This window comes from Lygodium microphyllum, chromosome 13, assembly GCF_053477565.2.
Source record: "Lygodium microphyllum isolate KBCC chromosome 13, Lygodium_microphyllum_v1.1.10, whole genome shotgun sequence".
NCBI lineage: Eukaryota > Viridiplantae > Streptophyta > Polypodiopsida > Schizaeales > Lygodiaceae > Lygodium > Lygodium microphyllum.
The window spans coordinates 154,523,658-154,550,645 of record NC_141147.1 but is presented as its reverse complement, the minus strand read 5'-3'; the positions used below and the strand labels follow the sequence as shown (position 1 = coordinate 154,550,645).

General features: G+C 40.4%; 1 protein-coding gene across 6 annotated transcripts; it reads left to right on the top strand.

Annotated features, from left to right (window-relative positions):
- Window positions 1–348: 348 nt before the first annotated feature.
- Window positions 349–21,694, top strand: LOC148027383 (ATP synthase protein I-like protein). 6 transcript variants are annotated; one of them, XM_087691958.1, is made up of 10 exons: window positions 349–848; window positions 1,165–1,211; window positions 1,302–1,398; window positions 1,485–1,574; window positions 1,647–1,727; window positions 1,822–1,913; window positions 2,085–2,180; window positions 20,378–20,446; window positions 20,935–21,019; window positions 21,134–21,335. In XM_087691958.1, exons 1-10 carry the CDS (start codon window positions 432–434, stop codon window positions 21,248–21,250), a joined length of 1,191 nt encoding a protein of 396 aa, XP_087548084.1. In that variant the 5' UTR covers window positions 349–431; the 3' UTR covers window positions 21,251–21,335. The 6 variants fall into 6 exon arrangements, with proteins under 6 accessions (XP_087548084.1, XP_087548088.1, XP_087548087.1 ...); XM_087691962.1 differs by lacking the exon at window positions 21,134–21,335 and adding an exon at window positions 21,342–21,694 and having other exon boundaries at window positions 351–848; XM_087691961.1 differs by having other exon boundaries at window positions 351–848; window positions 21,130–21,282.
- The last annotated feature ends 5,294 nt before the right edge of the window (window positions 21,695–26,988 follow it).

Here is a 26,988-nt window from a genome sequence, read left to right as displayed (position 1 = left end):
ATTTAATATAGGCTCGGGAAGAAAATAGAGGTTAGGGAGATTCTCGAACCTCTAGCCAAAATAAGAATATATAGAATAGATGCAATTTAAAATAGGCTCAGGATGAAAATGGGGGTTCCCGAACCTCCAGTCAAAATAAGAATATATATATAAATGCAATTTAAAATAGGCTTGGGAAGAAAATGGAGGTTCGGGAACCTCCAGCCAAAATTAGAAGATAGAGATGCTTTCCACGCTGCCTTGAGTGTTGGGGGGCAGTGTAACTTTTGCGCTTAGACTATTCCAGACATGTCAGCGAAATATGAAGCGTGGACTCGGGTGACTGGGCATATGACCATGGTACGCGAGCCTTTGGAAGCTTCAGAGACCATGATAAATAATAAGTCTATCTTTTTCTTCGTGCGAGACTGCACCAGCTGAAGCCACAAGAGATGGCCTGCCCTTGTGCTCCTACAGTTTCGGCCGCGAGGTGCAGCTCCGATTGGAGAAGTCTGCATCTTTGGGAAGCGGAAGCCACAACAAGGAGCAGCAGAAGAAGAGGTGCAATTTCTGCCGCGTCCTCGTCCTCGTCCTCGTCGTCATCATCGTCATCCTCCAGGGAGGATGGGGAAGATGAGACCGTTGCACTGAAGAGGCGGTCACCGTCGCGGCGGCAACGATGGCAGTGGTCCAAGGGAGATGGCCCTGGGGAGTATGGAGGTCCTCCTCTGGACTTCCGCATCAGGCGATGGGGACTTAAAGTCGAGGATCCCATTACTTCTTCAGACGATTACATCTGGAACAAAAACTGGCAGCCTCATCTCGTTCCCACCTCCGCCTCCATCTCCGCCCCCTCACCCGACTCTCAGGTGTCTGCACTTTTCTCTCGCCAAGCTTGACTTCAATTACCACGTGAGTGCTAATAGTTCCAGGCTAGAGGATTCAACGCTTAGTAGTCGCTCCGATACATTTCCTGGCAATGGTCTTCTTTTGTAGTGTTAATCCTCAATTACTATGCGAGTGCTATAATAGTTTGAGGCTAGAGGAGGCAAGGTTTAGGATAGCTTCCCCGGCAATGGCCTTTTGTTGTTGTGTATTAGAGTGTGGGGGTGAGGGTCCGCTGATTATGAGCATCAATTCTTTGTTCTGCGAGTGCTAATCTCGCGTACTGTTAGTTCCCTGCAGGTAGACGTTGGGTTCCTGAGCTTGAACCGTGCCATTGCCCTTGACAGGTTCGTTCCCATGCCTGCTGGAATCCCCTCTCTCTTTGTGGAGCAACATTGATTCACGTGCATATTTGATTGGCTTAAGTTGTTTGACAGCATGGATATAGATTTGAGTGGCGAGCTTGCAAGGCCTGTCAAGTCTGTTCTTGAATTGCAGGTGGAAGCTGCAAGAGATGGGCTCCCTACTGATGAGGTTTCTTTAGCTTTGGGCATCTTTCCTCTTTTTACCTTCACCTGTTTTTGTGTGGAAACCTTTCTAACCAAGCAGCTTCCTTCTAGGCCATCAAGCAGGACAGAACACGGTGGAGGGTGGCACCCACTAGAAGGGAACAGAAGCAATGGGCTCGAGCCCGCAAGACTGCGGGAATGGTATGTGCTGTGAGCATTACCACAGAAACATGTCAAATGCCTCAGGACTTTGACGGGTTCGTTGTATGTCAGGCTGTATTGGTAACAGAGGCTGGAGATGAAGAAGTTCCAGTTTCAGGCATTCCCATGGAAACCAAACAAAACTACAATCAGGTGGTGATGGCATGATGATTTTAATGACAAATTTCTCAAGTGAATCGGTGATATTCCTGTTGGTTTACTGTTCTGTTTTACTGTCCTTCTGCAGTTGAAAGGGAATTTGCAGTTCCTCACAGTACTTTTTGGAGCTGCTGGTGCTGCAGTAGCATGTTCTCTTTACTCAACAGAAGCTGCCATTAGGTACATTATTTGTTTCCAGCATAAAGACCTTTTTTGGTCCAGTTGGTAGTACTTTGGAGAGCCAGAATTATTTACTGTCAGCAGGCAAAAATAGAAATCAATCTCGTCAGGTCTGCTCTTGTGTATTTATTTTGTTCTTGACGCTTACTTAAACTTCATGTATTACTGCAGTTATGGGGTTGGTTTGTCTGGATCACTATTATACATAAGGATGCTGGCAAATAGTGTAGACTCACTGGGTAAAAGTGACAGTACAGGCGCTGTAAGGTATGCTACATACATCTTATTATTAGACCTCTTTATTGCTTCAAGCTAAGTTTCTTAGGCTGATTCCAACTCAATTGGGACCCTGCAATAGTGAAGGGCCCTTCTACCCTGCTCGATTCACAAGCCTGTCAAGTGGGTTTCTGAAGAATAAGTATTGGCAGCACCATTTTCAGGAACTCAATGCACTTTTCCTTTCCTTTCTAGTTACTTTTTGTCCTTCCCCAATGATCAATGTACAAACAAGCTGTCAGCAAGGGTCCCTGCAGGCTGAAGTAGTTTGTAACTTGTCAGAATCTGACTCCTAGTATAATCTGCTAAAAGTTATGCTGCTTTTAGGATGGTGAATTTCTTTTGGTTTTGAGATGTACTAGCAGCTTTGAATATTTGTAGCTTTGCTTAGTGTGAGGAAAGGCTTGTACTGTGCTTAGCATCTAGTGCACACCTTAGATAAACAGCGAGAAAGAACAAAGGCCTCCGTTTGATAGCAGTAAAAGGTATACTAGGATGAATGAGGGTGGTCTTGAGGTGCACTAGTGGCTTTGAAAGTGGTAAATTTTCTGTAGCTTTGTTGATACTCCCACCTGGATTTCCAACCTGCACACATGACATGACATGAGCCACACAAGCACAAGAAGAAACATAAGAGGATGGAGATTGAGCTCACTTCCCAGCCGTAGAGCCACATTGCATCACCTCGAGCCTGGGAACCAATAGCATGTTGGGCCAAGTTCCCATCACGGTGTGTGGATGGAGCCATCTAGTATCTAGAGTCCAAGAGCCATAGGGCTGATGTGGGTTGGCTGATATCTTGTATTGCCAGCCCACACCATCCCAATGTGTGGCTGGAGCTGCTAAGTGTCTAGAGTCCAAGAGCCATAGGGTGAAGAGTGTTACACTACTGAGTCCTAAGTCCTGTTTGTAGAACCTAGTGTCCAAACCCTCTAGTGCCATGATTGTGTTCATACCTAGTGATTCTAAGTGGCCCACGTAATGTGTGCCATCCATGATGTCCGAGAATTTAACACTTCCCTTATGAACGGTTGCTATCCTCAGCAATATCCGTAAAAAAGTGGCTTTGAAGCGAGCATACTGACTGCCATGTGTCTGCTACCACTGGGCAGTTCTTCCACTTGACCAGTGTAAGGGATGAAATAATTTCATGGAATCTCTTAGTCCTAGTGGTTAAGAACCAATACAAGCTTGAGGAGAAGGTACAAGCTGTATCCTCCGAGTATAGGATTTTCTCAATCGGGGCTATCAGTTCACCCTACTCCAAACATTTTGTCAAATGGTCTATATGGAACACTGATGAATATAGACATCCTAGAGGTACATTCAAGCAAAAAGATATTGTGCAAAGAGAGTGTATGCCACCCATTAGAGTGCATTGAGTTGGAGTGAGGTAGTACCTTCAGGTACATTCACAAGCCTCTAGGGAGCTCAAAACGATAACTGTGACAGCCAGCAATGGTCCTCATTTCTTGTTTATGTAAATAAAAAGTAGGTTATGGATTTCATGCTTGCTCCATTCAGTCTTGGGCTATATGTAGTATTGTCTCATAATTGTACATTAGGGAGAAGGGGTTGGATTCAAAACCAAGAGCTTAGTATTGCTATAAGCAAAAGCTAGTATTCAATATCATCCATGGAAAATAATGCTTCCAATGAGATTGATAATGGTAAACATACGTATGAGGCATTTATATCCAAGAATAGTTTATGCTTTGTAGTCTATCCATCAATCTCCAGATTTTCTGAAAACGATAAAGAGAAATGGTGCTAAGTATGAATGTCCGTTTGCTAGGAATGGCCGTGAGCTAAGAAGGACAATCATGGACGATATCGTCGAGCTTGTCTAGTGGGTCTCCAATTGCTGGAATACTGGTTGGTGCTTGAAACAACAAATGAATGGTCATTGCTACATTTGATGGGTGAACCAGGGCTTGAGAAACAAACAAGCCAATTCGTGGCTTGCACAGTTTGTCTATGAAAGGTGAAACATGCTATTGATGGCTGTCAGTCCATCAAGTTCCGAAGTGCATCACAGTCCATCAAGTTCCGAAGTGCATCATAGGCAAGGCTATATGGGTGCATCCCACCAAAATCCATGGATATACAAAACCATTGGGAATTTGCAAGCGATGTAAGAGCCCAGCCAATTTGTGTTGCTCAACTTCATGTAGTTGATACAACATGCATTGCACACATATTCAACTGCAAGGGATGCCATATACAACCAATACAAGTATTGGTGGTCCAAAGCTAAAGTTTGGTGTATACTAGGGTGTCTAGCACTAGGTGCATCAAGACACATGCTTGTGAATTTCATTTTAAAAAAGCAATCAACTTTACCTATTTTAAATGTAATCCACCACATGTGGAATAGTTTGCATTATCTTTCCCTTAGTAGCCATTTTATGGGTGTTTGGACTAAGCTCAAGAGGCTATGAATTTTGTCTTGAACTAGTTGCTAAATCTTATGAAAATGAGGATTTGTTTTGGCAATGCCCTATTAAAGTAAGAAAGTAGTCAATTGAGATTGTTGAAACAGATAAAAGTATAGACCTTAGATATGCTCCTAAGAGCATTATCAAGTAGATAGTTGTACCCTCAAGGTGCCATTATCTCCCAAGTGAACTTAGAGATGAGTTCGTGGTGGCACCTTGCCTTGCAGCCATTGAGGTTGGATTGATTGTAGAGAAGATACATGAAGTGGTGATGCATCTATGAGGGATGTGGGTGCCATATGCCACCAAAGTTTAAGGATGTAGATGGCCACAAATAGTCTCTTTTCTAGTGTGGTATAGTAGAATGCAGTGTTAGTGAGCTTATGGGTTTCTTAATAGAATAGGTCAACTGTCTTGGGTGAAGATGGCAGCTATCCAACTACATCATTGCGTAAGCATTGATCAAGTTTATATGGTTCAACATGCTTTGTCTTGCTTCTTAGACCACTATACAAATGAGAGGCACTCTTAGCAATTTCTATGGAGTCCATAACTTCCATATGCTACTAGTGAGATGGAAAGCGACTTCACAATTGGCATAAATCTTACCTTTATGGCCTAATAGTGCTGTCATTGGTATTTGAGTAGGGCAGCAATTGTTCTTTAGCCTTTCTTGCGACGAAACTTCGAAATCTCTCTCTCTACAACATTCTCTCTTATTTACTAGCGATTTCTCAAGTTATCTTAGCAAAATCCAGCCATTTGAGTCATCAGAGGTGGAGATATTGAAAAATCTCTGCCGTAATTTGTAAACCCTAATTTAGAGCAAAAATTAGGGTTTGACAGCCACCTGGGAGAAGTTGAATTTCAATAGCTGAAATTGAAGAATTTTAGTGAGATTCAAGAGGTTAGCCAACCCATATCAGATTCGCCTTTGAAGGAGCGGGGTGAAGGCCAATTCCTAAGCAAAGCAAGGGAAAAATTGATTTGAAGGCTTACTAGTCAAATTTGATAGCAAAAGAGGCACTTGGATTAGCGGCGGAGATCCAAGAATCTCAGTTGTATTCCATCCATTTGCAATAAAAGCTAAATAAATGCTACAAAGGGCGCTAGTTTTGGGGCGAGTAGGTTGTTTATTGTCCAACATTAAAGTGGTAAAGTGTGCATTTCAGTTTGTGTGATTTATTTACTTACTATAATTATTGTTAAATCAGGTTATTACCACCCTTTAAGGAGGAAGGCTGGTTTCCCTTGAGGTACCTAGGAGCCTTGAAAGAACACTCATAACAGAGGGGGCAAGTCCCTTTGGTGGTAGAAAATATTGAGTCTAGCGAGAGATGAAATGCCATATGTTTGATGAGCATTTACTCTAGAGGGTACTAGCATAGAGGGTTGAGGGTGAGGCATTGTAGGCATGAGTATCATACTAGAGGGTGGGTTAGAAATCTTTGATTGACTAAACTTACCAACCATTTGGGAGACTGACAATGGGCTAGGTACAAGAGTCGAGAGTCCATGACTTTGAATACTATAGGTATGCACAAATTTTGATCCAGAGGAATCCCCATTACTAGACTCTCGAATCCACTTGGCACATAGTAGCTAAGACTGGTGTAGATGTGGAAATCCTAAAATTGAAATGCTCGGTATTGGACTATAAGTCATGTCCACAAGAGTTGAGGGTCTACTTGAAACACTAGAAACTTGGCTACTAGTCATGCCCAAGGTGTTGGGGTGAGTGCGCAATGGAATGCGAGATAGAAATGAAGCAGGAGCAGTGTTAAGAGTGAGAGTGAGAGAATCCCAAGATGAGTGTACCAATAAAGTCATGCTACACAAAGGATAAAATGTATTTATATATCATGGTACAAATAAGGGTGTGTTCACACTTGTATAAGTTTATACACACGGAGATTAAGGGACTTTACACCCAACCTCACACTTAAAGGCCCGAAGTGGTACCTTTAAGCTAGCCAACCCCCACTAATCGGATGCAATGTTCATGTTGAGCCTTTACAAGACTCTTAGTGAGAACATTTGTAGGGTTATCTTGGGTTTTGACCCTAGTCAGTGTGACAAGACCATCATCCAAGACCTATCAAATGAAGTGGTACCGAATATATCTGTGTTTGGTATGTTCATGAGACATGGCATTCTTAGCCAGACATACTACACTCTAGCTATGACAACCAAGCACTGGAGTATGTGAAGAGAGACCAAAATCCTTGACCAAACGGCCAAGCCAAATAGCTTCCTTAGAAGCTTCTATGACTGAGATATATTCAGCCTTTGTAGTACTCAGTGCCACAATTTTCTGCAACCTTGAACACCAAGAAATAGCCCCACCAACCAAAGTAAAGACATACCCACTGGTAGATTTTCTAGTGTCAAGATCTCCTACCATGTCCAAATCACAGAATCCATGCAACTCTAGTGTATTCTTTCCATAGCATATATACTTTGCTTGTGTACCTTTTAAGTATCTAAAGATACATTTCACTGCTTCCCAATGTGGCTTGCTAAGGTGAGACATAAATCTACTGACAAATCCCACTACATGAGCAATGTTAGGGCGAGTTGCAACCATGGCATACATCAAAGAACCACAAGCTAATGCATAAGGTATGCCCATCATAGCACTAGCAATTGCATCATTCTTTGGGCAATCAGCTTTGCTAAACTTTGTATATGGCGGTAAAGGCACACCAAGAGGCTTAGCATTAGCCATATTAAATCTATCAAGTACTTTATTGATGTACTTGTCTTGTGAGAGAAACAAGTGCCACCCTCTATCTCTTTTAATCCGCATGCCCAAAATATATTCAACTGCCCCTAAGTCCTTCATTGAGAAGGCTGAACTCAGCTACCTTTTAAGAGCATTCAAAGTACTCTTATGCTTTGCTGCAATTAGCATGTCATCCACATATAAGACTTGTACAATATGGCTTCCATCATCAGCCCTTTTAGTGTATAAGCAGTGATCTGCATGATTGTGTTTAAATCTATGGTTGAACATAAAGGTATCAAACTTTTTATACCACTGTCTAGGGGCTTGTTTCAGCCCATATAAGCTTTGTTTTAGCTTACTAACTGTGAAGGAGAGAACTAAGAGGTGAGAAAGAAGAGCAGAGGAGAGAGAAAGAAGTGACGAGGAGAGAGGAAAACTAGAAATGGAGAGAGAAAGATAGGAAAGAGGAGAGAGAAGCCATAGAAGATGTGAACAAGAAGGTAAGGCAAGAGACAGTAAATGCGTTAATGTTCAAAAGATGTGAAAATTTATGTCTCTCCCTTTAGGCTTTTACACTTGTGTTAGTGTGACAAGGTATTATTAATAATTCCACACTAAATATATCTTATTTCCAACTTCTTATAATCCATCCAATCTCAGGTTTTTGCCCATAAAAACAAGCTTATAAGAGTTGGAAAGGATGGATGAAACAGAGTACTACTTTGTTTTCAGCTATACAAAGTATGGAAATAAATGAAAAATTGAAGACATATGTATTGAAATGAATACATGAAAGTAAGCCTCAGCTATATATATGATCTTGAGTTCTTCAAAAGAGTTTGGAGCCTTTAAGTCTTCAAGAAATAGACTCAAAATGAAGCAGACTACTTGTTGTAAGAACAGACCCTGTTGAACCAAATCTATCATAACTTCTGGTAGAAGTATCCAAATGAAGCGTACCACATGTCAAAACGTAGCTCTTGACCCTATTTAGGTGGCATATTTCTGAAAATTTGGCAGAATAAAAACTGTTCGAAAACAAACTACTGTCAAGACCCTGTCTGCACCATAACTGGCTCCATAGTAATTATGCTTTAGCCACCAATATATCCTGTAGATAAGGAAACTCATCTAATATAGATTCGGGTCTCCAACAAGCTTCTTCAGATTGTAAACCTCTCCATCTAATCAAATATTCAATAATAGAACGAGAGCAAAGCTTCTTCTCACACATTTGTTTCTCTTCTAAGTCCGGTTAACTCCTATTTGACCAAATTACTTCCAAATTAGTGTATAATGGAACACGACTTGTCATTTTAGCCATGTTTTGGCCAAATCTCTCCAAGATCTTTGTCAGAGCTCTAAGATTAGTGTTTGCTTCAAGTAGAACTCTTACAAGTACTTGCCATGTGACTCTTGTTTTTGCTATCCAAGATTTAATAGTGGAAAATTGGAGAAAATATGACTGAAATAAGAAAATCAAATAGGCCAGAAGCCTACGCTTTGATACCTCTTGTTAAGGAGAGAATTGAGAGGTGAGAGAAGGAAGAGCAGAGGAGAGAAAAAGAAGTGACAAGGAGAGGGAAATACTAGAAATGGAGAGAGAAAGACAATAAAGAAGAGAGAAGCCATAGAAGATGTGACAAGAAGGTGAGACAAGAGAGCCTAAATGTATTAATGTTCAAAAGATGTGAAAATTTACACGTCTCTCCCTTTTATACTTGTGTTAGAGTGACAAGTATTGTCAGTAATTCCACACTAAACATATCTTCTTCCTTGCTTCTTACACAAACCAAATGCTCTTTCCGTGGAATAGCAAAACCTTCGTCTGTTTCATGTATAGTTATTCAACCAGGTCACCATGAAGAAAAGAAGTCTTCAAATCCATTTGATCCAACTCTAAATCCAAGGATGCAGTGAGAGCAGACAAAACAAGAAGCGTAGTCATCCTCACCACTAGTTCCACATTTTCTTGCTGCTATAACCTGTTTTCAGCATGTTCTTCTTGCTGTCCTATTCCATTCTGTGCGTTTATTTGCTGTCCATTATCTTCTGGCTGTAGCACAACAGGTTGCGACTGATTTTTAGCATCAAAGGGAACATAATCTTTAGCTAATGGCTGCTGATTGGCTGGCTGTTCATGCTGAAATTTGACAGTTTTTTTGTCAAGGTCTCCATGTGTAGCATTTTTCAACAACTTTGCCTCATTAAATAGTATGTCTTGGCTACGTACTATCTTCCTATCCTAGGGAAGCCAAACTCTATATCCCATCTCTCCCTCATCTCCATATGGCTGGCTGTTCATGTTGAAACTTCACATTTTTTTGTCAAGGTCTCCATGTGTAGCATTTTTCAACAACTTTGCCTCATTAAATAGTATGTCTTGGCTACGTACTATCTTCCTATCCTAGGGAAGCCAAACTCTATATTCCATCTCTCCCTCATCTCCATATCCCATAAAGATGCTCTTGATGGATTTCATGTCTAGTTTAGTCCTTTGTTTTACAGGAACATGCACAAAGGCATCACAACCAAAGACACACAAATGGTCATATGAAGCAGGTTTGCCAGACCAATCCTCTTCAGGAATGCCATTTTTCAATGCACGATTGGGAGAGTGATTGCATAGATGAAATACAATTTTAAGAGCCTCTCCCCAGAACTGTTGCGGGAGATTAGCTATGGACAAAATGCATTTGACTCTCTCACAAATTGTGCGATTATATCTTTCAGCCATGCCATTTGATGTAGGATTATAAGAAGCCGTCAACTGCCTCTTAATACCATGCATCTTACAAAAGTTTTTGAACTCATTAGAAACATACTCGTCCCCATTATCCATTCTTATAGCTTTTAACTTGAGTCCTCTTTGTGTGGTAGCGAAAGCATGAAACCTTATAAAAGCATCCAACACTTCCTTTTTGCTCTTTAACACATATACCCATGAATTTCTATTGAAATCATCAATAAAAGTGACAAAGTACTATGCACCTCCATGTGAATTAATTGGCATAGTGCACACATTAGAGTGTGCTAAATCAAGAGCATTGAACTTCTTAATGACACTAGAGTAATAAGGAGACTTCACATGCTTTCCATATATGCAATCATTACAAAAGTCGAGACCAGATTCTTTTACATCAAATCTCCCTAAAGAGAAGAGAACCTGAAGGCCTTTCTGGCTCATATGGCCAAGTTTTTTGTGCCAAAGTTCCATTCGTGAATGAACTTCAGCCACAATGAAAAACTTGCTAGGTAATGCTTTACAATGCAAATAGTACAAAGTCCCCTCTTTGCTGCCTTTAACAATCAACATAGAGCCCTTGTAGACTTTCCAAGATCCACTACCAAAGGTAGTAAAATATCCTCTTGCATCAAGTTGCCCAATTGACAATAGACTTTTCTTTATGCCATGTACATATTTGACATCCTGTTAAATCAGCTCTTGGCCATTTTCAAGGGCCAAGTGAATGGTATCTACACCCTCTATCTCACATGGATAGTTGTTACTCAAGTAAACCTTGTCTAGGCAACTTGTAGTGTATTCGGAAAATGACTCCAAAGAGGGAGTAACATGAAAAGATGCAGTGTTGTCCACTATCCATGATTGGAACAGCCCATGATGAGCTGAAAGTAAGGCATCAATCACCTCCTTTTGGTGATGTGCATATTACCTAGACTGCTGCCATAACATCTACATCATTGCATGAGGTTGCAACAAGTATCTCTCTAGTGTCAGAGAGCTCTTCAATGACCACACTAGATGCAACATTTGCCTTTGCAACTTCTTTTGAGGGAGAGTTGTCATCATCTTTTCTGTGGTATTTCTTTTTCTTTCCTTCTTGTCTCTTTCTTTCTTACTCTTTCTTGTAGTACTGGCAATTAGGTTTTTTATGGCCTTTACGCCCACACTGATAGCAAGTGACATCTTGTTGTTTGCCCTTGCTTTTACACTTGCTTTTTCCTTTATTTTCTTGCTCTACCCCTCTTCTCTCACCTGCCTTTAAGATGATAGGCTGAACGATTGCTTTTTCCACTGTACTTTCTTCTGATCTTCTCATTGAGAATAGAGCCCCTAAAACCATCAAAGGTTAAAGCAAGGTTGTTGCTTAGTGAAACAACCAAAGACTCCCAGCTATCAGGCAAAATCATCAACAAGAAAATAGCCTTCGGTTGATCATTGAAGGGCTGCAAACCAGAGTCTTGTAGAGTTGACTCAAAATCCTTGCGAAACCACTCAAACGCTTAGATGCTGGTTTAGACTCATCCAACTCCATGCTCATAAGCTTGCGGATGAGATGCACTTGATTTATTGGAGTTGTCTTTTCATAAGTGTCCATCAACTTTTTCCATATGGCATAAGCCATATGGAGACGCTTAATGTCTTTAAGTACATCATTAGATACAACCATTTTAATATATGCAATGGCCTTCTTGTTGAGTCTAGCCCAATCCTCATCTATCATAGCTGCAGGCTTGATTTCCAAGAGAGCATCATCACAGTCCTTGAGAAACAAAATGCCTTGCATCTTGTCCTTTTGCAGATTAAAGCCAGTGCCATTAAACCTCTTGATTTCAAGAAGGGATTTAGTGTCACTGCTGCTAGAAGCAATAGTGGCCATTATTCAGCAAAGTGCCAAGGACCAATGCTGTATTTTATGACAGTAAATAACATGCTGAATATTCAGCTAATTTTAGTTCAAAATTTCAGGAAATAAGAGCAAGATTTGATCCAAATACATGTATAGCAGTAGAAAGGATGACTTTCATCAATATAACTGAGATTTCAGTGTACATTCCATGCATACACCACTGCAAGATGACTCTCACTTCAGCAATATCACCAAAAATACATTTGCAACAATCCCAGATCTGCAAATGATCACTAAGACTGCTGCACCATGAATATTCAACAATGCATCAACTCAATAGGAGCTACCTAACATGTGTACTGTATACACATGTGCCCAAAAGCACTTTTGATACACCAAAAGACCAAAATTCTCTGCAATTTCTTCAAAATCTCACAAGCGCGAGATAATAAACAAGATTGCTTCAGCAATGTCCCCAATGTGTATTTCACACATCAATTTTGCCAGAATTCACAAATTTCAGCAAAAGTCCCAAAATTTCACTGACTTATCTTTCCCAATTGCATCAATACATGTTTCTGAGAGCATAAAATATGCAAATTTATCAAAATTTTGCAAAAGCCCCAAAATTTTGCGGTCCAAATGTGCACCAATGTTAGTAAATTTTGCTCAGTGAGCAAAATTTCATTGATACATGAAAAGACCCAAAATTTTAAAGGCCAATGTGCACAATTTTTGCAATTTCCGGGTCCAATGTCAATGTTATACATGAACAATTTCAAATCTAGGAAAACCCCCAAAATTTTGGGTGTAAATATGCACAAATTTGAAAACTGTGCTTATGTGCGTGAACCCTTAATAGTAAGAAAGGGCACGCTTGTAGAAATTAATAGAAATTTGATGGAATAAACAGTCGAAATGTGATGAAAATAAAACTAGCCATTGATCTACTGTGTGTTTTGCCTGCTATCACGTGGTCGTTGCCAGGCTGTTGCCTACCTGCCATTGATTGCCGCCGCAGGCCTGAAAAGTTGTCGCCTATACAACCTAATCTATTGCCTGGTCCACCTGGTCAAAATTGACCTATCACCTGCTATTGCTTGGTCCACCTAGTCAAAACTGATCTATTGACTGCCTTGCCCAGTACACGTGTTCGAAAGATGACAATTTGACATGTGTGAGTAGAAAATGAGCTTGAAACACTGTTGGCAGGCCATCGCTTGCCTTGGAAAGTGCGTACACCTTGCCGCAACTCTGATACCACTTTGTTGGGGTGAGTACACAATAGAATGTGAGACAGAAATAAAGGAGTAGTGTTAAGAGTAAGAGAGAGAATTCCAAGATGAGTGTACCAGTAAAGTCACGGTACACAAAGAATAAGATGCATTTATATGTTAGGGTACAAATAAGGGTGTGTTCACACCCGTATAAGTTTATACACACGGAGATTAAGGGTATAACGGGATGGGAGGAAGGGAGGGATATAAAGATTCATGTATGTGTGTACGGAAGCATTTGTTGGTGCTAAATGAGATGCATCATTTAACAGAGAATCAATGTAAGTAGTTCCTTGCAAATCAAGAGAATACCTATTCAATGATGGGTACCTGCCCTCTTACAGTTCACATAGCTTTGTGCCTTAAAATTTTTCGTGGTAACTTATGTTTGGCTGCACATGAGGTGAATCAACACAAAAGAGATGATCTATAAAAGAAATATGTGAACCTGACGGGACTAGAGTGGCCATAAGATGTCTCACTTGGTCCTTGGTAGTTTATTGTCTTGTGAAAGAAGACTCGTGGTTTTCCTTGATCGCCTTGTGCGATGGTGTATTGCTCCCAGATGGCGAGTTAAATTTAAAATTAAAAGACCGTGACTAGAATAGAAATTCCTCAGAACTTGAACCATGGACTCGAAAGAGAGGATTCTAAGAAGGGTTTTGGAAAATCAAACCGAGACATCAAAAGTTAGGGAAGTTCGCTTGTGCAACACCTACTCTCACAATAGCTCTAGTACTATGCGAGGAAAGTACCTTAGGTTTTGCAGAGGAAACATAAAGCATGTAGGAACTCAACCAAAGCAATTGAACTTAGAGAGAAGCTTAAGGAAACTGAAACTAGCGTTCTTGGAGAAGGTCGTAATTACCTACAATAATTACAAGTAAATAAATCACATGAAATTTTTTATCTTCAATTGCAAATGGATGGAGTACAATTGAGATTCACTAATCTTCTTCACAAATCCAAGTACCTCTTGCTATCATAAATGACTAGCTAATCTTCAAACCAATTTGCCCCTTGGTTTGTGTGGGGATTGACCTTCATCCTGCTCCTTGCAAGATGAACTTAGCCCCAAATTTGATATTGGCTATCTAGTCTCTTAAATCTCCCTGAAATTCTTCAATTTTAGCTACTACTGAATTCAAGTTCTAGACTCTCAATTTGAAGTGTGCATCCCGTGGCAGCTATCAAACCCTAATTTCTACTGTAAAATATGTTTACAGCAGAGATTAACCAAAATCTCCACTTGTGATGACTCAAATGGCTGGATTTTACTGAGATAACTTGAGAGACGGCTAAAGGATGAGAGAGTGCTGAAGAGAGAGAAAATTCAGACTTCCATTGAAACCAACCTTCCTTCCTCGAAAGGGTGGTAATCCCTTGATTAAGAACTTAATTACAACAATCAGCAAACAAACATAATTTGAAATGCACAAATTACCTTAATAATCTTGGACATTGGACACCTTGTTGGTCCCAAAATTGACGCCCCTTTCTGTATTTCTTTAACTTGATTACTAATGGAATGAATACAAGTTGAGGTTCGCAATCTCCTTTGTTGTTTCAAAATCCCCCTGCTATAATAACAATCACAATCAATTTGGGCCAATTGTTCCTTGATTCTTTACCTAGGACTTGCTCCAATGGAACCACCAATTGGCCAAATGCTGCTCCAATTTACAATGAATGGGTTGGCATTTGAATTCCTTGACAATTATACAAGTTTTAGGTGCTGAATTCAGTGTACGATGCCTTCACCAATTAGCACGGGTCTCGAGGTGGTTGTAAAATCCTAATCTTTGTGGAAATTTAGGGTCTACGGCAGAGATCTTTTTGCTGTCCACCAAACTTGGCTGAAATGTGGTCCAGAAGGCTGGAAAATGCTGAGAATGCTTGAGCACAAGCTAGAGAAGGTGAGAGAATGCCAGAAGAGAGAGAAATTCTTGATATTCATGCGAGTAAGGCTTGAAATCAGATTGTTGCATGTACCGGACAACATTTAATATTGCCGTCAGCTCTGCCAAGAGGCCTCAAACTGCTATTGCTTGCCCCAATATGTTGTCGCCAGTTCTTATAGATCCCATAATTGCTGTTGCCCACATCAAATGGCTTGATTTCTGTTGCTCTAGCCTCCAAAAGGTCCCTCCTTGTAAGAAAATCAAACCAGTAACGTGTTCTCTCTTTTTTCCTTAGCCTGAATGATCTGAATTCCTCTCTGTGCCTCCAAAAATATTATTTAGTCTTGCATGGGTATTTTTGCCAAGCGGCAGCCTCCTAAACTCATTTTTCAGCATTATCCAGCCATTTAAATAATTTTCAGAATTAAATAATTTTGAAAATTAAATTCAGCCCTTTTGACCCTGCCCAAAATTAAATGTGCCCATCCACAATTAAATTGGCTAGGGCATTTGCAACCTAGAGTGGTCCCCAACGTTCGTTGGCCCTTAGAATGGCATTAATTAATTAATTAATGCTAGCCCCTAATATCAACCTGACACTTATTGGCCAAACCATTGCCCTAGGGTCCAATCTAATAGCAACTGACCACCAAAACCCAGTCGGCATAACTTATCACTACTTTTGCCTTTATCACCCATTTGCATCCTCGGGGTCTTGGTCTGTTACTATGAAAGAATTGCCATGTGCATCATATATGCTTAAACAACCTTGCACATTTGATTAATAACTTAATCAAATGTTATCAACAAGTCTAAAGCATCTTAAAATTTCATATCCCTATGATATCCATCCCAAGAAAATGGAATAAATCAACTCAATTGCTTAGTCTAGTCAACCATGAAAGCTATGTGCATTGATGAAACACCTCAAATATGATGCTGCTTGGCTGAAGCAGCCTTTAAATTGTAGTCAGCTATTGCTATAGTCTCTTTTGGGCATGTCACCAGCTCTTGGAATGTCTCCCATTGGTGGCTGGAAATGACATGCCAATTGTTGCAGTAGCAATGGTAGTCTTCTCTCTCTCTTTGTGCTTGCATAAGCCTAGAATGAAACAAACCCCCCTCCCCCCAAAAAAAAAAAAAAAAAAAACCAAAAACCTTTTTTCCATTTGCATGGTCAAGTTTTGCTAAGGGGCAGCCTTCTAATCCTATTTTCCAATATTATCTAGTTTATAAATTAATTTTTAAAATATTAATTATAAAAATTAATTTGATAAATATTTAAGTATCTAGAAAAATAATTTCAGTAAGTCAATAAGTAAATTGGCTAGACCACTTCGTCTCCCAAGTATCCCTGAGTAGTTATTGACCCCTAGAAAGACATTAATTAATCAATTAATGTTAAGTCTCTAATGTCACCAACACTAATATTAGTGGCCAATAAATTGGACACCGGGTACCCCTAGCCACATTGTCTCCTAAGTATCCTAAGCAATTATTGACCCTTAGACTTGCATTAATTAATTACTTAATTAATGCAGAGTCTCTAATATCACTACTAGCATTAGTGGCCAATAAATTGGTCTAGGCCTAAATTTGACACCGAGTACCACCGAGTACTTATTAAGCATAACTTATTACAACTTTTGAATTTGGCACCAAGTGATATGTCGGGGTCATAGGTCCCACATGATGAAATAATTAGCTTGCACCTCACATGTGCAAGTTGACTTTGCACATTTGATTAACTTTTAATCAAATGCTAAGCAAAGTATTAAAATTTCATATCCTCATGATAGAAACTCAAAAAACAAGTGTAGAGCAAAGGACTAACTCAATGAACTAAATAATATAATATATGTCCAAAGAGTGAAGAAAAACTCAAACCATGTTTCTCTAAGAGCAGGCTGGGTGGAGGTAATCAATGGAGACAACCTCTAGATGATCTCGAAGTAACACACCAATAGAGCTCGGATGTAGATGGATGCAATCACAATTGGATAAGAAGAAAACAAAGCTATAGCAGTCCTAACAAAGTGGGCAGCAGCAAATGCAGCTTCTCAAGGACAAATGTAGCTATTTGGATGATGTGGAAGGTAGGCGGTAGTATGAACAGGTGAAAGTGCAGGCAGCAAACAATTCAGGTGATGATGTCAGCCATGGCAGTCAAAACAGCAGCAAAAACGCAGCTGTTTTGATGCTGAAAATGCTTGATAGTCAGTTTGAAACAGTTCGCCAGCAGCCAGGACAAGTTGTGGCAGCAGGGCAGCAGCTAGCTGGTCTGCTGGACAGCCAAACACACTTGTTAGAGGGTGGCAGTTGGCTTGGCTGCAAGTGGAGCAGCCAGCAGATGGCTTGATAGTTAGCTGGAAACAGGTCACCAGCGGCTACGATAGGTTGTCACAGCTGGGCAGCAGCTGAGTGGCATGCTGAACAACAAAATGCAGCTGTTCGGAGGACGGTATTGGGGTTGGCAGCAGGTGGAGCAGCTGGCAGTAGGTGGACAACAAGGCTGAGAGTATAGCAACTATAGAATGATGGTTGCAAGATGTGCAAACTGGTTGGATAGATCCCTATTTATAGACACGAGTCAACCAACTACCTAGGGTGGTGGCAAAGCACTTTTGGTACATTAAATGTGGGTTCCCTAGATACTTTTAGGACATTTAGTATTTGATTTTTGCAGATGTTTTTATGAGCTGAAAAAGGGGGATTGAAGTTAATTAACCTTTTGTAGCTTTTTAAATATGACTCCATATCTGGATTTCTTGCAACAAAAGCCTTATGTTACCCACTTTTTCATCTTTAGATGTGATGCCTACGTCCATGTCGATAAGAAAAAGAGGGGGAGCCCAAGCCAAGTCCAAGCAGCATGTATTGTTGGTTATAGTTGTATAACCAAAGGTTACAAACTCTACGATCCCAATATGGCAAAGTAGTGGTGAGTTAGAATGTTGTCTTTGACAAGGACCTTACTTTACTTCCCCCAATGGTGTTTTAACAGGTGGATCTTCTTCAACTCACGCCTTCCCCCGCCCTTGGCAACCCATTGTTTCTTCCAGGTTACCTATTAACACCCCTTCCTCTTCTTCGGTACCCCCACCTCCTCGTCCCTTGCCTCCACTTCGCCGCCTACTTCTACTTTCTCCCCTTAGTCTTCTTCAAGGGACACTTAGTTTCTAGAGGGGGAGCCTCTTTCCCAGAATGAGTGGGGGCCACTTTAAGATATAGGTGCACCACATCTTCAAGGCCTCTCAACCTCTCTCACAGGATGAGTAGACCTATTGATCTTGTGGTGGTTTCAATGGTTGATGCAAGATTTTGGAGTTACCTCTTTTTCAAAGATATCGGAGAGCACTTATGGTTCAACTATAACAAAGGAGTGACCGTCACTATGTGTGAACTATGCCCTTATGACTTGGATTTTGAAGGGCTAGGAGCTTTCCACTCTTCAATAGGCTTTTATATGAGATATGACATTGTGCTATGTAGGATTAGCTTTGATGCTATCGAGCAATATGAGACATGGGAACTAGCTCCATATTCACCAAGGTGGAAAGTTACTTGTGTGAAGTGGGTCTACAAACCCAAATACTTTTTTGATGGCTCATTGGACAAGAATGAGGCATGGCTTGTTGTCAAGGGTTGTGCTTAGAATGCCGGTTTGGATTAGTTAGAGACCTTTGATTGGACTATGCAATGTCTACCATTTGGGTAGTTCTTGCTCTTGCAACCAGGACATAAGTCTACATTCTTGAATGATGTTCTTTGAGAGAAGATCTATGTGGATCAGCCTCTAGGTTTCAATATGTGGAATAAGGAGGATCATGTGTACCCCTTGTGCCCTCCATGCGCTGAAGCAAGCTGTGTGAGCTTAGTATAAGTAGATAGATTGCTACTTTCTTAACCATGGCTTTTACTGTTTGGACAATGATTCCAACCTCTACTTTTATTTGAGAGGTCATCCATACACAGGGGGTGAAGTGTACACAAGAGATACTCAACTAAGAGTTTGACATGACTAATCCTCAAGTTTTTCCTTGGTCTTGAGATTTATCATCTTCCTTAGAGCATCTTCATTCCACAACAAAGGCACTTCTTGGAGATTTTGACGGGGTTTGGTATGGCTTTTTGTAAGCCTATGTCTTGTCCCACAGACCCCAAGTCCCAACTTACTTCAGTAGGTGCTCCCCTTTGAGATGCTACCTGCTATCTATCGATGCCTTGTTAGATCACTCACACTTGGCTCGAGATTTTCTGTGTTATCTTTGTTGTCTTGTTTCATAAACACTCCTCTTTAGGCTCACTACCATGTCTCTGTCTGCATCCTGCGGTATCCATAGGGGAGACGATCCTACAAGAGCTTGTATCGAGAGGGTGCCACACTTACTACATGGAGTGACTTTGATTGGATAGGAGACATGGATTCTTGATGACTACCGAATCTGCCTTCTCCCTTGGTATTGATGTAGTGTCTTGGAGCAATAAGAATCAACCTATTCTAGCTCTTTCATTGACAAAGGCCGAGTATGATGTATCAAGCATTGTGTTCCGATGGGCAGGAAGTGGTGTGGCTGCCTTTACCATGGGTCGATAGCCAAAGTGCTCTTGCTCTTGTGAAGGACCGAGTGTTTGCATTGAAACCAGCCTTCGAATATCTAAAGAGTAGTGAATATGAACTAACTTGCATACATGAAATAAATTAGCAAATTAACAATAGACTCAGTGAATGGGAGAGGTAGAATGCTCTTGGATGATAGACGACACATGATAGGCCCCAAAGGTTGGTGCCCCTTTTGGTATTTCTTTATCATTATGCAAAGCTTGTATGAATCAAAAGCAACTTGTTGTCACAAACCAGTACTCTCTCAATAGTAGTTATTCCCATGTTCCTTGCTCTTGAATCAGCTCAAACTTATCTCTAGTATGGAGTCCTTAGTTGCTCTCACTAGCCTTAACCAAATGTGCAACAAATCTGTCGATTCACACTCTTAACACACAGGTGTAATGCATAAAAATATATGCTATTTGTAGTCCAACGATTTGCAAAAGTGACATTCAAGGTGCAAAGCTGGCCCCACATTGTTGTGCACTGCAAACAATGTCTAGAACATGCAAATATCAATTCCAAATTGATCAAATTATGGGGCCTGCGCCTGCGCCTGCCTTTTCTAATCTGTTTTTCACTATTGAAACTCTCTCCAGTTTTATACAGAGTGATGATGCCTATGTATTTGTTCTGTCTGATGCAGGGGAATATTAGGCCAGCCACGCCTTTTGGTGCCAGTAGTTCTTGTCATGTTCTTCAACAGATGGAATGAGTGAGTTACACTCTTGACCTCAAAAGGAAAATCTGCCCGCCACGTGTGCATTTTAAAATACTTGTTTTTATTGTGCTGAACACGTCCTTTAATAATGTTTTCATGTATAATGTCAACCTAAGCTTTGGTTGCTTATGCAATGAAGGAATGATATTCTTTTCTGTTACAAGTACTTTGGGATATATTTAAGTCTTCCAGAAATAGAGTTCTATTTCCAGGGATAAACCTATGGATGCTTGTGATATGGGATATAGTATTATGTTGCTGAAATAGAGTTCTAACTTTCAGGCTTAAATCTACAAATTCACTTAGTATAGAGTTCTAGATTGAAGCTTCAAATTGACGAGTGCATTTGGCATTTACTTAGTGTGGTTATAAGATGCAATATGAGAACATACAAGAGGATTTCTAAACAACTGTTTGATTGAATGCCATTCAAAATTTAATGGGTTATTTTGTTACCTTGTTGTGGAATGAGATGAAGCTAGCAAAAAGGCATGCCTTTACATTAGCATGGTAACAATGATGATGGCAACATTGCCCAATCTGAAGAATTGGCTGATGAGTCGGAAGGTATTGTGAGATGTTCACAAGATTAAAGGCCTGTGTTTAATTTGCAATTGAATTCTATTTTTGATATGCTTCGGGAGATACAAGTTGATGAAGCTTCTTATATTTCTAAGTTAGGTGCTGAAATCTGAGGCTTTTGTATTACTAAGCTGGGTGCTTTCCTTCCCTCAAGCTTTTACCCTTTATCTTGATAAATTCTATGGAAGGTCATGTTTTCTTTTCATGCATGTTTAACATTTTGAGAATTGGCTTCTTGCATAAATGTTGCTTTCCTTTACTTAAGCCTGTACCCTATTTATTTGTCTGGTGTTATATTTTATGGCAGGGTGTTTGCTCCTGAGTATGGCCTTGTACATCTGCAGTTGATACCAATACTTGTGGGGTTCTTCACCTACAAGGCAGCAGCTCTTGTGGAAGTGTTCAAAGATATTATGCAGTTACCCAGTGATGGGAATATTGAATAACTTGTTCGAAAGTTTTGCTCAGTTGGGTACTGTTCTTTGAAGCTCGGGTCTGTGTAACAATTATTTGTAGGGAAAATCTTTGATATTTGATTGGTATTTAGCTGCTGAATTTGTTTCTGGCAGTAATTTCGATGTGCGTTCACACTCTTGCATGAAAGCATGTATGTCAATTCTTTGCAAATTGTGTAAACTGCATAGAATCTGTTTGACTCCACATCCAATAATATGTGAATGTTATGAACAATAAAATGTAACGAGGATTGCTGTACAGGGTTCAGAACGCTTATCAAGTTTCTTTATTGTTAGCTTGACACAGCACCCACACTGATTACAGGGGTACAGAGTCAGAACATGACTCTACTTAGTGCACCAATTCACCTCTTTGGTTCCCCAATAACACGCACTCAGACACATCCCAAGTCTAGGATATACGAGCCCCTGTCTAGCTTCTAATATTAAGACATCCATTAATCGAAAAATTACATGCATTATTTCGAAGATGGAAGGCTTTATTTTTGAACTCTACGACAAATGCCAAAAGGCTTGTACAAAGAGGCATATTGTGGGCATCCCACTCCATCCTCGATCATTCCTACCAGCCAGCCGTCATCCTCTTGCTGGCCACGGCCACATGGAGGCTGCGCAGGAAGCCTGCCCTAGCCATCTACTGTAGATTGCCCAGCCATTATATATCATCGCTAGCCTTGTAGGAGTTTAAGTACTGTTGCCATCACTCTATGGATTGTAGCTGATTGGATTTTCCCTATTGCTATAGCCTACATTTTCCCTAATTTTGCTAATGTTTGGGGTCAACATATCATCGTTGCTTTGTCTCCTATTGTTTGTGGAGTCACCATCTCACCCAACATATGTGCATTGCAGTTCTTTGGATCTTCGATGACATTTTGTGTCTTTGAGGATTGCATTTTTCTCCCTCCAATGCTCCTTGACATCATGGTTGGTGGAATGTTGCTATTGCGCTTTGGGATCTGTTGCTAGAGGCATTACATTGTATCATATGTCTAGGTCGTTTTCATCGAGCGTTCTACAGATCGTATTTCCTGTGTCGTACATTTTCTGTGTCTCTTTGTTTCCCTTAACATTCCTTTACATGGTTTTAAAGGTAGGTGCTCTCAATCGACACTTGAGCCTTCATAAGAAAGCTTAGCATTTAAGAGCTCGTGAGAGCACAAAAAGAGATGTCTTAGTATCCACGATCTCTATCCCAAATGCAAGATTCCCCCTAAGATCAAAGGTATCCTTCAAAGATAGTGTATCTTCTTACCCAAGGTTAATATGTGAAGGATTTGAGGCAAGGATGAGAGAGATTTAGACGAGGGTATATAATGTCCCGCTTAAGATCTACACCATCACACGCCTACTTCTTTTATGTATCAACCCAATGATTGTATATATCTAAGAGAAGGATGCACCGTAGGTCTAAGTTTAAAGTTGTTGAGGATCTAGAGTGTCTAGTCCAAAGAAGACAAAGAGGTGATAACAATACATCCAATCTTTTTAGTCCCATGCAAGATGTAAGGTACACATTCTACTTTTAATAGTTTGATATCTTTGGTTGATGTGCATGCTATGGGCATATTCCTTGCATACATATGCTTACACCCGTTCCACATACATCACACTAGGGGATAAGTATTCCTTGCATACATATGCTCACACCCATTCCACATACACCACACTAGGGGATTACTTATCCTTTAGGTGTGTATCTTGTAGGAATCTTACCTCTTACTCAATGGGATGGTGGCGGTGCAAAATTGGCGGGGGTCCATCCTCGTGACCAAGAACAATTTGTGACCTACATGGAAGGATATCCATTTGAGACATATCAAGCCCTCGATATCACACAAACACTCACGATTCTCTCAAATGTCGAAACTTATTGGGCCATACGTATGTTATCTAGCTTTACTATTGTCCATGGTTCAATTGCCATGAGTCATCATGCTAGGTACCTTGGTGTTACATGTCATATCAAGCCAAACACAACACAAACCACACATTCGACTTGCACATTCTTTAATTCTTCTACCACCACGACCAATATTGTACTTAGTGACATGACTTCCTTCAACGGGTTGAATTTTACCACTTGGTCAAGTTTTATGTGGCCTACTTAATGACATGACTTTCTTCAACGAGTTGAATTTCTTCACTTGGTCAAGTCTTATGGGGCCTAATTTGGACTTGGGATCTTGTTCAGGCGTTGGAACCACAACCCAAACCCATTGATTCTCGTATGAGGTTGTTTGCTATTGGAAGAACAAAAATGCCATTGACATAGGCGAGCTAATGCAAGGTTCTTTACTTAAATTTCACTCTTAGTTACGACATTTCAACCTTTTTAATCAATGGATCTACTTGATTGATTGTTATGCAACTTGTGATAGGACATGACATGTAAACCTTAACATGAGTTGCAAGACTTAAAGAAGTTCTAATTTGGGTGACTCAAGGGTCACATTATACAAATACTGGCATTTACTTACCGAATTTGAGATTATTAGCATCCCATGCTTGATGAGGAACCAAGGTATATTTTTTGGAAATAAGTTGGTATTGAAACATTTTAATTTCACACAATAGACCATTTCAGTCTCACTTGCCCGCTTTTTATGGGTTTGAATGCCAATTATGATGTTATGTAGGACTATTTGATCAAGTGCATAAGAAATCTTGTGTCATCTTTAGGGGAGGCCCTTGTTTCCTCTCCCCAAAAGGGGAAGTAGGAGAAATGGAGGAACAACAACCAATCTAAAAGACTAGTGAAGAACATGGAAATGCCCAATCAAGTCTTAAAACCAGGTTGGCAAAATGTACCCAAGGAAAAATCGGTATTGTCACCACTGTTGGAAAGGCAAACCATTTCGACAATGAGTGTCAATTTGAGACTAAGGCACCTAGCCAATATCCACTTGGCTTAACGGCCACATATATACAATGTGTGTTGAACCATTGGTAAACTTTGGTCCACTAGTCCACCTTGTCTTCGTAAAGACACACGAGGATGCGAGCTTGGTCCATATATATAAGGTGGCTTTCAACAATGAGTATTCTTCCCTAGAGGCCCACCCCACTCCTTTATGTGGCCATAAAGCCAAATGGATTGTATATAGTTAAGCCATTAAGCCATTAAGGAAAAGTGTAATGTTTGTTATGGGAATAACTCCTTGGAAAAGTTCTAAGGTATTGGAAAACTGGAGTTTGACACTAACCATGACCTAGGTGAGACTAAATACTAAGTTTTTAATGATGATACCATCAAGGCTGTCTACTTCATGAGTTTATTTCGTGGGCCTACAATTTGCATGTGAGACTCATAAGATGCTATATTATGATAGCTAGAGTGCCATCACACTTTGGCAACCCCATCTTCACAACAATACAAAGCATGTTGGAGTTCGCTACTTGGAGAGTAGGTGTAGCAAGGTAACATTACCTTGAGTCTTTTTTTTTTGGGTAATGTGTAGTTTATATTAAGGGTAAAAGTGATTACAACATCATTGAGATGCAATGTGGCACTATGCTAGCTGGCTTAACTTATTACAAAAGAGCCTAAACATCCAATGCATGGGTTTGAGAGGACTTAATAGAGCTTAGATTTATGCATTCAACTGATTGACACCAATGTCTAAAAGCCCCCCCACGGGGCTTTTGAAAATCATAGTATTCCTTTTATTCCATACAAACTCGATGGCTGCCCCACATATGACTCTGATTAGTTTGTAAGTCTTATCATATGGCCATCCCAAAGTTGCTCATGAGATTGGTATCCTATATAAGTGTTTCTCACTCTCTTCTCTATAGCAAAGGGGGTAGAGGGGGGAGTTTTTGATCCTGTTTGTCAACTTGGTGTGCAATGGGAGTTTTTAAAGCATCAACCTACATCTAAACACATTTATTTTGTATGATAGAGTCAATTTCCAAACCTTCTTAATTCTTCTCTTCCATGTTTCGGTCCTTACCAAGGGACACTCTTTCTTCTAGTTGTGTTGTATCTTCATTATGATGGATGGGGATGCTAGTCTGTACTCACCACTTGACTTGCATTGAAGGAGACACTTGCCAATAGGACTCAATTTATTCAAAACCAAGTCCTTCCTAACCATTGAGGTGGTCCAATCGTCCTTATGTAGCATGACCAATGTAGTCTGTCAACATGTGTTGTTGCACTAATTGGTTTATGGTGAGCCACTTAGCATTGTGCTTATCCCAAAGGTCTTCCTAGAAAGCAATTCCTTTGTTGCATAGGGCTCTCACTATCCTCGGTCCTTTGTGCACTAGGGACATTGGGCGATTCGCAGGCATTAAGAGAGAAACAAATGTTGCAAGAGAGCAATGTGTTGCCTTTTGATGGGCTTTCGAATTTCTACTCCATGCTAGTTAGGACTCTTTGCTTTTGGGTGACTAGCCCTTGTGCAATGTCACTATGGAATCTTGATTGCTAGTTGTGGGTAAGAGATCACGTCATGCCATTGAAGACTATCCCATAAGAAGCCTTTGACTTTGCCAGTAGCAATCCAATGCTTGACCAATATCATCTAGGGTCGTGAATTTTCAATTCTTTTTAGGAATGCCATATTGAGAGCTTGAGCTAAGGCTTTCCAATCCAGCTCCTCCCTACGTCCTATCCTCAATGAGGATACCCTAGCCTATTTGTGGCATGAGTTCTTTATTTTGGTAAGACTAGAAATCATGGCAAAGAAGAGTATGCTTTTGACCACTACCAATCTTCCAACAAAGGAGAGGGGGCATTTGTTCTCCCTTTTATCTTTTCTCGAAATCTATTTAGAAACCACATAAACCTTTACTTCAATGTGACACCCACTCCAATGGGGACACCTAGATAGCAAATTAGTTCTATAGGTGCTACAACCTTGAAGCCTAGTTGCTTGAGCCACTCCTCAAGACCCCCCCACCCCCTTTGAAAGGTAGAACAACTCAGTTTTGGATTGATTGATATTCGAGGCTAATAGTTGTGAGAACTCAAAAGTATATCTTTAGAAGATTTAGAACCAATTCCTTCTCAGCCTCAACAATGGATGCATTGTCATCTGCAAAGAATTGGGCAACATTTTGTGGCCTATCCAGTAGGGGCAAATCTCTGATGGTTTCATCTTGCATGGCTCTATCAAACCTCCTCAATAAAGGATCCATGATTAGGGTATAGAGTAGGTGTGCCAAGGGACACCCTTTTCTGATCGAGGACTAGCCGCTATAGGGCAAAGCAGGCCTTGATCGCTGCATTTATGTTGATTGAGGCACTGTTTCTTTGGGCAAGGTCATTTTTAAATTTGATTACATTTTCATTTTGGATTTTGATTATTTCCATTCTTGCACTTTTGTACTTTTACATATTCTTTTGTTGTTTTTGTTCTTTTTAGTTTCTTTATCTTCTTTCTCTTCTTGCCATTTCTCTATGTGTGTGTGTGTGTGTGTGTGTGTGTGTGTGTGTGTGTGTGTCCTATTCATCTGCCCTATGGAAGA